Genomic DNA, 10458 nt, shown 5'->3' with positions numbered 1-10458 from the left:
AAAAATGTTCATACCAAACTGACTGAGATTTCAGTAATTCCCTTGCTGTTGCTGCAGAAGGAGGCAAAAACCCACATGTACAGCTGTCTAGAGACTCTGGAGTATATTTCTATCCAGAAAGAATGATTCGTTCATTTTCTCATGCTTTTGGCATGATGATAAACCATTTCTCTCTGTACAAAGGCAACAGCTGAGAGCTACCAACCTCTCTATATACATATAATCTCTCTAATGCCTTTTTAAACTTTTTTTCAGTTCAGCTTTTTTTTTTTTTTTAAATCAATTTTATCATTGTACAGAGAAAACACACTAGTGCATAAAGTACCCACAAAAGCTTTCAGACTGTGGCTCTGGAAGCTGGATGCTTTCATTTTATTTAAGAAAGAAGATACAGGAACAGAAAACAGATAACCTGTGCTTCACTTTTATGCCACTGTGTTTCATTTTAGTCCTAACAGATAACCTCTCAAGGTGAAAGATTTTTAAACATATGGTGTTGAACCGTCTCTGAGGCTGTGTGTAACTTCACTTGGTCCGAGACCGCTGATCTACAGTAACAGAATTCTACCATCACACTGGATTACATTTCAACCAAAGGACTGGACAGCTCTGTGGAGTGTCCTCTGCAGACACACCTCTGCAGAGTGTATTCACCTCCACTTATTTCCTGCTTGCTGAAGAGTGGTCCCACCCCAGACCCAAAGCACCAGCACCCCACACCAGGGTTCACCTGACCACAGGGCTGGGGGATCCTCAGCCCGAACCAGCCCATAGGGACTGCAGGAGAAGGCTGCAGTCTATTGTGTTTTTTTAAAGAAAATACATAAAAGATTATTTATATGGTTCTTTCAGAGCTCCCCAACTCTTGTCAAACTGAGACTTCACAGGCTCTTCCCTCCAAGAAAGGGAAACAGCCAGTAGGGGAAGGGAATCTGTTGCTTTGTGGGAGATCGTCATTTATGGCAAAAACATTTAGTTCCTTACACGGCATGGCTTGGTATTTGCCTACGTAAATCTAAATAATTGTGGCTGTGAAAGCACATGAAAACACTTCCACAATGCATATTTGTATGACTTTTAAATTACTTTGCAAGCTTTGAAAACAATATTTATATTGTAAAATTGTTTCCTCATCCCACCAGATTACTGATATTAGAACGACAAAATCCTACACGCAGGCATGAAAAGGTAAGGATGCTGACCAGCACTGTTTTTCAAAAGTGACACTAAATTTCTAGGTTTTGGCTCACTTTGAAAAAAGTCTTCCTCCAATAGCTTCACTAGTCAGAAAACACTTCTATGACCCCAATCCTAGTGCAATCTGCCACCCTGTGTGTGACAAGTTTCAAACGACACCGTTATTAAACCAAACTACCGATTCATTTCTCCAACCTTGCTCTTACCTTTGCACACCAGTTCATGCAGCAAAGTAACAGGGCCAGGGTTTCTTCTGCACTGATAAGTTAATTCTCCCACACCTTTTCCAGCACATCATGCCTCAGATAAACCTCGCCAGCTCCTCAGACACCCAGAAGGCCTGTGGTTGCCCTAAGCTCTTGCCTTGTCAACCTATCACCTGGAGGAACTTCCCTAAAAACCTTGCAGTGAAAGTTATGGGTGACCCAAAGCTAAACAAGGTTCCCTTTCAACAGCAACCCAGCCCCCAACTGCAGCTCATCCTGTTGACTTACTCATGACTCCCTCCATAACACTGCTGGAACAAGAAGCTGGATTTGATCTGTTTATTCTTTGGAAAGTGAAGTTATTCTGCTGGACCTGGAATCTCTTGCAGAGGCAGGCATGATGCTGCTGGGAAGAACCAGCCTGCACAACAGATTGCAAAGACATCAAACACACACTTTTGCACAGAAGTTGTCATGCTCACTCCAGCTTTTCTCCCCAAGCCTGATGATGTTTCTGGTCAACCCTTTGTAAGGAAATGTCATTCTACTGTTCAAAACCTTGAGATAGCACCCAGGCAGGGTGACATACATCTGCTTCAAAAAGCCCATGAAGGTCTTACATTTGAAACTAGGTATCACCTCATAAACCTGCCCTATCCTTTAGCGATACTCACCACACAGCTCCCTACCTAGAAGCCAACTCAGAATAACACTGCAAAAACATCAATGCTGCAGTTACAGTGCAATGGGTTATTTATGTTAATATCATGGTGTAAGGCTGCAAAATGAACCATTTTCTCTGCCACTGATACAGCATAGTAACTTTTCAATAAAAGAGCTAAACCTACCAAATGGAAATCCTTCCTTCAAACACTGTTATTTCAGAACAGAAAGCTCACTCCACAGCTGCCTCAACATATAAAAATACCCTGGTTGTGCAGAAATCGGTGATAAGACTCCTAACACAGTTTAATTTTGCAGGATGTCATCTCAAAAAGTAATCTCTGTTGTAAGAAAACCCCAACTTACTGAAGGGGGGGCAGATGCCACTTTAACTCACAAGGCCACACAGTCACAACCAGCAGGTACAATGGGGGAGCGCCCCTTGTACTTGCTAACTTTAGAACAGAAGGGACAGGAGGGAAGGGCTAGTTTCCCTCTGCTAACACCCTCACACATATTCTCCTGTCTCAGCCTGACAAGTAAGTCCTTTATTATTTTTACGAGCAATCTTCATTAGCATGTCTAATAATCACCACTTCAGGGCACTGCTTATCTGTAAAACAACATTGTTCAAGCAAGTAAAACTAAGTATTGATAATTGATGGAAGGAAACAGGGCAGGCTAAGGAACTACTCGCTATCTGACAGCAGGCAGTGTGCACTGCTGGCTGCCGATGACACCGATTCCCAGGACATGGTTGTCTACCCATAGTACCTGGAGTTCATACAGCATTGTGTGCAGAGCAGATCCTCCCGTCCCCAATAGGCTCAGTGACACAGGCCACACCAAACAAATCTTACCTCCTCACACTGTAAAATAAATACATGAAGTGTTTTTTCTTCATCAGAAATAGCTATTTCTGATCAGAATTCATAACTATGTGCCAAAATCACTCCTAGTTTTCATTTACAATGTAGACATTGCAATGGGATAAAAAATTTTAATCTTTTAGTGAAAACCATGAATAGCAGTAAAATACTAGTTTGTACATGATAAAAAACTTCTCAGTTACATGAATAAAGGATGGCAAAGACACTACTCAAAGATTGCTCATCAAAGACACGCCTCAACACTGAAACAGTGACTGTGACAGCCACGCACAGAGAGGAAAACTCTCTCAGGACTAATTTGTACCATCTGCTCATTACTGTGCCTCTGACATCGATTATGAATGCTTCTCTCACAATTTAATATAAGCGGAAAGCAAATGAACTGTTTGCAAATGTTGGGGGGTTTTTCTCCTACCATCAGAGAAATGATACAAAATCATGATAAAACCAGGGTTTCCCATCAGCTCTCTATCACCCATCGACTGCAGAATCTCTAGCCATGCGCATCTGTTTGTCTTGTACAGGCACACAAACACACACCAAAGAAATCTAAACTCAAAATCAAATCTCAAACGTTCGGTGCCTTTAACAGCACATTTATACAGAGCGAACCCTGGGAGAGCCACATCCCTCCCGCAAGTAATCCACCCCCAAGCGTCCTCCGATGCAGCCGCCGCAGCTGACTCCTGAACAGCCTCTGGAGGTGTGCCCGGGCCGGGAGGAGGAACCGCCGCCGGGGCTCTGCCGGCGTTCGCTCCACTCCCGCCAGGGGCTGTAGGGCTCGACGCCCTCCGACAGGCGGCCCCATCCTGCTCTCAGGCTGCTACATGCCAAGTGGTGGACGAAGCATGCAGCGGCAGGGATGCTTCTCCTGCTCCCTCAGCACTGACCCATGCCATGGGAAGCTTACGGTTCCCTTCCTCCACCTAAGCGTGAGTGAAATTTCTCCCAGTTTTCTCCCACTGCACCCGATGCTGACAGAGAAAGTCCATTCGGGCAGTGTGCCAGTAAGCCTTAGTTTTGTAACTGCACAGCAAAGTAGGCTCAAAAAACTTATAAAAAGCAATCACGAAACTCTATACTTGACAACGTTCCTGAATTAAAAGACACAGGCATATGACTGATCTAAACTCAAACATTAGCTTCTGAAAAGACGGATTAACAGGTTGGTACATATTTTCCTCATTTAAAGAGAGGAGATCAGACAGAGCCTTGAACATCCGTGCCTGGCCAGTGCTTGTTGACATTTAACGTTCTCCAGCACTGAAGATAAAGATCACACAATGAAAACTAGGGGCTTGGAGACGTCCCCTTACCATCAGCTGCACCCACCCGGCAGCTGCAGAAATAAGAACGAACATACTGAAAATTGCACTTGCACGCAATCCTGCAATTGCTCCTCCAATACAAAATTAAAGTTGTCCTTATAAACTTAATTCCACCCCTTATAGTGCATATTTAATTAACTTTAATCCCAAATAAGTCCCACAGGATCTTTACCTGAGGAGCCTTAAGCAAATAAACTCTGAGGCAACCTGCTGAAGGGAAGGAGAAAACAGAAGGTGGCATCTCCTGGAGGAAACACCAGCCAAGCTGAGCACCAGCATACCCAGAACACATGCCAGGATGTCCCACCATCAGTGTTCACCCCCAGCAAGCAGAGCCCACCTGGACAGATATCCACTCTTCCATATCTGGGCAGCATTGCCCTGCACAGCCCCAGCATTCCCCACACATGATGGTGCGATGTAACACCTCACAGCTTCTGAAAGTCAAACTGCAGGCGAGGAGAACCCACAAGGATCCTGAGGTACATCCACACTGGCCACTCTCACACTCTCCCCGTTCTCCCAGCTCCCCTGAAGCCCCCACGGGTAACCTTGCCTGAAGCTCCTTCAGGAGCGAGTCCTAGCTCACCCTCCTCCGCAACACCAGAGTCCAGGGCTCCCCCTTCCCAGGGCACCGCTCCCCGCTCTGATCCTGCAGCGGGCACTTGGCTCGACCACAAGTGCAGTGGAGGGTGCTTGGAACATAAACAAGGTCAAAGCCTACTAACAGCAGAGCTCCGGAAAACCTCTGGAAACTTTTTCTGGATGTGAAACCTTTCTCCAAATGAACATGCAAAACGTGGAGAGGTATCAGAAATGATCCCAACACAAGGAGCACCCACAAAAATGTGTGGTGTGTACAGTTTAAAACACAAGGCTCATCAGATTTAGGGGGGAGAATGTCTTAGTTTAGATGTTATTTTTTCCCAGTTTTGTACTCAGAAATTATTTAACCATTCTGGTGAAATTCCTGCCCATATCTGTACCCCTTCCCTCCCTTGCACCACTCCCAATCCCAGGAGTCAGCCAAAGCAGGCAGGCATCACGGAAAACTCCAAATTCAAAAAAAAAAAAAAAAAAAAAAAAAAAAAATCAGCAAAATTTAAACCACCAAAAATAGAGCTTTATGACGAGAAGTGCTCAGCAACCTTAACTGCAGTAAAATCTACCATCTGCATCTGTAGTTTATGAACTAAAATGGCCTTTTAAAAATTAGCCATAAAGACTGGGGAAGAGGATGACACTGAACCGCAACAAAACCTGAATACAGCACAGTAGACTCATGTTCTCATGTTTCTTCTCCTCCTGAAACACTTCTGCAGGAAGCATAGACCATTTCTCAGTAAATGTTTCCCTAAACATCACTTTGTCTTTTTAGACCTGGAAAAGTTTTCCGAGCTTTAAACTGACTCTACAGAAAAGACACACACTGAAAAAACTGACTGGATGCTACATTTTAAGGGGGTTTTTTGCATTTTGGGGTTGTTTTTTTTTTTTTTAAAAAAAAGAAGGAAAAACATAAGTATGGTAAGATCAGTTTTGCATGATGAGCATAACACCAAAAAAAAGCAGTCCATGTTTGCTCAAAACCAAACACAGGATCATTCCAGATTATTAAGATTTGCAAACATTTGACAAATATGGTCTGAACTTTAAGCTTCTGACTAAACGTAAAACCAGACATTCTTAACTTGTTCCCTCGTAAAGCTCTGATACATGGTTTGTAAATTCCTGTGGATTCTCAGCTACAACCAAGTGGTAACATTCTGGGGTTTCAGTATTGCTGTCGGCACCTCAGCCCCTAACCTCGTGTTAAGGCATTTTCTCCTGGTTTAACAAAAAATAAACAAATGAAAGCAGCTTAATTATAATTATTTCCCCTGTATCCATAATGTGTCATTTTTATTTTTAATAGTGCTTGGCAAATGTCCCACAGTTTAAAATTTTAACTGCTCTCTGTAGAATCCCTGTGTGCCTTTAAAGCTGCAAATTAGGTCGCAAGCCTAGAAGAAACACTCATGAAATTTCCAAAAGCTGGAATTTCATGCAGGAATATTACAACGAATAAGGACCGACTACACTGCAAAATCCTGATTCCAGATAGATTTTAAATTTAAGACATGTAGGGGAACAGAATTTCATATTTTTAAAAAATAAAAGCAAAGAAACAACCACTGTGATGTCACACATCCACACCTCCAGGTCAAGAATCTGGGACTAACCTAATGAAGCTTTAGGAATACATGAAAAAGTCCATGTGCTGGGGCTGACAAACCATCCATGTCTCATCACCCTTACATCTGTGAACACATCATAAACACTTAAAACTTAAACCTGCAGGCTTGAGGTTAGCAGGAGGGAGTGAAACCTGTACTACCTTCTGGTCTGCTCGGTATCAGCCTACCATCCCCACAAGCTCTCCAATGTGGACAGGTCAAGCAACACTGACCACCTTCCCTCCACAAAAACATACTTTGACTCATAATAATCGTAATAATCCATGCTACTGGCCACATCACCATGCATAACCCAGCTCTTTCACAGCCACCTTCCTCCCCATCACTCCCCACTCTGTCCTGCACAGCATCACATGCCCAAGGAGCAGCTCCCAGCTGCAGGACACAGGTAGAGCATGCAGCAGGCTCTGCCCTCAGCATGCCTCCGACCCCAACACCACCTCCTGCTTGAGAAACAGGAAAAGCGGTCTCTCTGGGCTGTTCCGTGAACACTCACATTTTTCTGTCACGTCTCTTTTAGGTAACTTCCACATTATTTGAATGCTGGTTTTAACTGCGTCAATCAGCGCATTTAGAAACCACAGACACGTTTTAAAAAACACCAGACACAGCCAGAGGAAAAGATTAACACTCTACTTGACTGCGAGAGTGGTCTCCAAGAGACATCAGACGTTTGCAGGCTAATGCGCAGAAGACCCCACAGACTGCCAAGACAGGTACGTGCTTTTAGCCTTTGTCTGTTCCAGCCTACCTAGATCTGCATAAATACACAGCTTGAAATATTAACTATGCCAACTGCATAGAAAGTCAGGCTCAGGTATTTATCAAGACAGCCTGTAGTCAGTGTCACTTGGCTGTGGTCCCACTCTACCCTCAGAGGCCCCAGTTTCAGCAGAATTTCAGAGCTCAGTTTGCTGGGCTGCCTCTTCACCCCACAAAGGACGAGCAGGGCTGCACCGTGCCACAGTGCAGGAAGCTCCCACTGCCCTGGACAGCAGCAGCTAGCCCCACAGCACCAGCAGCGCCGCCTGCTCCTCACCTACACTACACAGACCCAGGCTTAATTCAACTCCGTTGCATGTTTTCAGGACAATAAAGACAACCTGTGGAGAGCTATCTGCAAGAAACAAACTAACTGTTTTGTCCCCCATTTTACAGCACTGGAGTATCTGCAATCATTTTGGTTTACAAATCATTCACATCTGGATACATATTTTACAGCAGAAAATAAATGTGCAAATGCAGTTCTCTTATATTATATATTAAAATTAGAAATAATATAATGAAATACAGAACCATTGCATCCTGATGCTATTCAAGACATAAATGCACTGGTTTTCATTCCAAGAAGTTCTAATCAATGTGCCGGGCCTCCTTTTCCACAGACATTCCGCACAGCAGTCTGACAGTGTAGCAAACAAACAAAAAAAACCCCTCAGTCATGGAGTAGTATATTTGATTAAAATAGGACCAAAATTTTTTACTTTTCTTCCCTATACTTTCTAGTGAAGCCTAAAAAGGAAGTGAGAAAAATTATTTAATGGCTGTTTCTTTCAAAAAGTGTTTTTTCTAAAGGTTTCATAAAAATAAGCAATTAATTTATCCTCTGTTCAAGTAGGAAGAGAGCGCAATTTGCAAAACTTAGGACTGATTAGAACTATTTGCTCATCTATCTGACATATCCATATATTGGCTTGACAGCGCACTAACTTCAAAACTCCTAGTACTTTTTTATAGAACAAGACTGCTACAAATCTTACCCTTTTTTTAGGCCTAGTTTTAATTGTTCAAAAGTTCTTAAGTTTTAGTATGACCATTATTAACCAGATGTTTAATCTTAAACAGATTCAAGCTTTTATTTTGGTGGTTTGGTTGGGAGAGGGGAGGAGAGGAGAGCACTGTTGAACCAAACATGTTGAACTAAACACCCACTCAGAAAGACTACTCTAGTAGTCTGTATGCTTTCCTGGACAAACCCTAACATGTTTCCAAACTTTTCGAACATGAGAACAAAGCCCTCTTGAATATCTGTGAAGCAGCCTGAAGAGAGAGAATAATATTTTTTCCCAATTGCATTTTTTTCCATTAAATTAATCAAACAAAATTCCCAAAGAGTAACTACTGACTCTGAGGAAAAGTTAATGTCATTGACATTGTCTTGGTTCTCTTTGTAGGTTCTTGAGATCCTCTAGCAGCAAAACCAACTCGCACAAGAAGTTTACAATGTCAAGCAATGTTTCACAATGCCACGTTGTTAAAGAAATGGAACCTTTCACCTATTTTTACTACTTGATTTTTCTTATGGGATTTATTGGAAGCTGTTTTGCACTATGGGCATTCACACAAAGAGATCAGAAACAGAAGTGTATGAGTATCTACTTAATTAACCTCTTAACAGCAGATTTTTTGTTGACTTTGGCATTGCCAGTAAAGATTATTGTTGACCTAGGAGTTGCGTCCTGGAAACTGAGAATATTTCACTGTCAAGTTACAGCCTGTTTCATCTATCTGAACATGTATTTATCTATTATATTTCTGGGATTTGTGAGCATGGACCGCTGCCTTCAGCTAATGCACAGTTATAAGATCTACCGCATTCAGGAGCCTGGATTTGCCAAGATGTTGTCTGCAGTCGTATGGACAATGGTTCTCCTTATAACAGTACCTAACATGGCTATTCCAATAAAAACCATTGAAGAACAACCTGGTGCAGGATGCATTGATTTCAAAACAAAATTTGGAAGAGACTGGCATGTGTTTACTAATTTCATATGCACAGCGATATTCCTGAATTTTTCAGCTGTGATACTGATTTCCAATTTCCTTGTTGTTCGACAACTCTACCGGAACAAATACAGTGAGAGTTACGCAAACGTGAGGAAAGCCCTCATCAACATACTGCTGGTAACTGCAGGCTACCTGCTGTGTTTTGTGCCGTATCACATTGTTCGTATCCCCTATACTTTGAGCCAAAGTGATACCAATACCAGCTGCTCTCAGAAACAAGCTCTCTTTAAAGCTAAAGAGTCTACGTTGCTGTTTGCCGTATCAAACCTCTGTTTTGACCCTATTCTGTACTACCATCTTTCCAAATCATTCAGACTGAAATTCACTGAAACTTTTGCCGCACCTAAAGAGACACAGGTTTTCACAGACGAAGAGGTACAACACAGAAGTGAGCAGCAGATGCAAAAGTACCAATTCTAAAATACATCAGAGGAGTGTTCAGATCAGCAGTACAAACAGCGGTGGTGCAATTGCAAGCATGGTTATCATGGGCAACGACATTCCTGCTGAAACACGAGCTCAAGCAGAAGGAAAAAAAACTTGAACCATACCCACCACTTTGTTATACATTCACACAACAGGTCTGGACTAACAGAACCTCGATAAAGCCCTTCAGAAACAGTTCAAGGTGCCAGTGATGCCCTTCCAGGGATCAGCAACACTTAAGAACATAACAAATCAGACAAACTCAAATGTACCTTGTAATTATTTATGGTAAAAACCCGAGCTCACCTTTTCCAAGTCAAGTATTGTAGAGTTACTATATTAAACAACTTGGTGTAATCGAATGAAGAGATTAATTTAAAGCAGTTCTTCAGCTGCAAAGTTTTCATACATACACTTAACCCAAAACCATTTTAGAGGGCATTATTTACTCCAGAAAGCGATTTTAAGCTGCACTGATTAAAAGTTATTGTATCTGTTTATGTCATACCTGCAGTTTTTATAAATAAATTTCTTATTGCCAAGTTGCATTGCCTTTCCTTGCTGCTGCTTCAATGAATATGAACAAAGCTAACAATATGTTACTACAGAAAAGTCAAGGAAATTTTTAAAATTAATATAAAAAGTATAAATACCCAGTGTGTTCTCTCTCCCTGTTTTTCTATAAAAATTTAGAAAACAGCAACTAAGTTTATTAATATTCTAA

The 10458-nt window shown here is 42.1% G+C and overlaps 2 protein-coding genes across 6 annotated transcripts in view; one reads left to right on the top strand and one right to left on the bottom strand.

Moving 5' to 3' along the window:
• MED12L (mediator complex subunit 12L) overlaps positions 1 to 10458 on the bottom strand; it is a 152601-nt gene that overhangs the window by 104374 nt on the left and 37769 nt on the right. The window lies entirely within an intron of this gene.
• GPR171 (G protein-coupled receptor 171) lies at positions 7223 to 10270 on the top strand. Its single transcript, XM_030495058.1, has 2 exons — positions 7223 to 7237; positions 8696 to 10270. Exon 2 carries the CDS (start codon positions 8745 to 8747, stop codon positions 9726 to 9728), a length of 984 nt encoding a protein of 327 aa, XP_030350918.1. The 5' UTR covers positions 7223 to 7237; positions 8696 to 8744; the 3' UTR covers positions 9729 to 10270.

Source organism: Strigops habroptila, chromosome 8, assembly GCF_004027225.2.
Source record: "Strigops habroptila isolate Jane chromosome 8, bStrHab1.2.pri, whole genome shotgun sequence".
Lineage (NCBI taxonomy): Eukaryota > Metazoa > Chordata > Aves > Psittaciformes > Psittacidae > Strigops > Strigops habroptila.
Note: the sequence above shows the minus strand (reverse complement) of the source record. Positions and strands in the feature narration are given on the sequence as shown.

Coding starts and splice junctions, on each gene's coding strand:
- GPR171 (XM_030495058.1), top strand. CDS start 8,745: ATGTCAAGCAATGTTTCACAATGCCACGTTGTTAAAGAAATGGAACCT.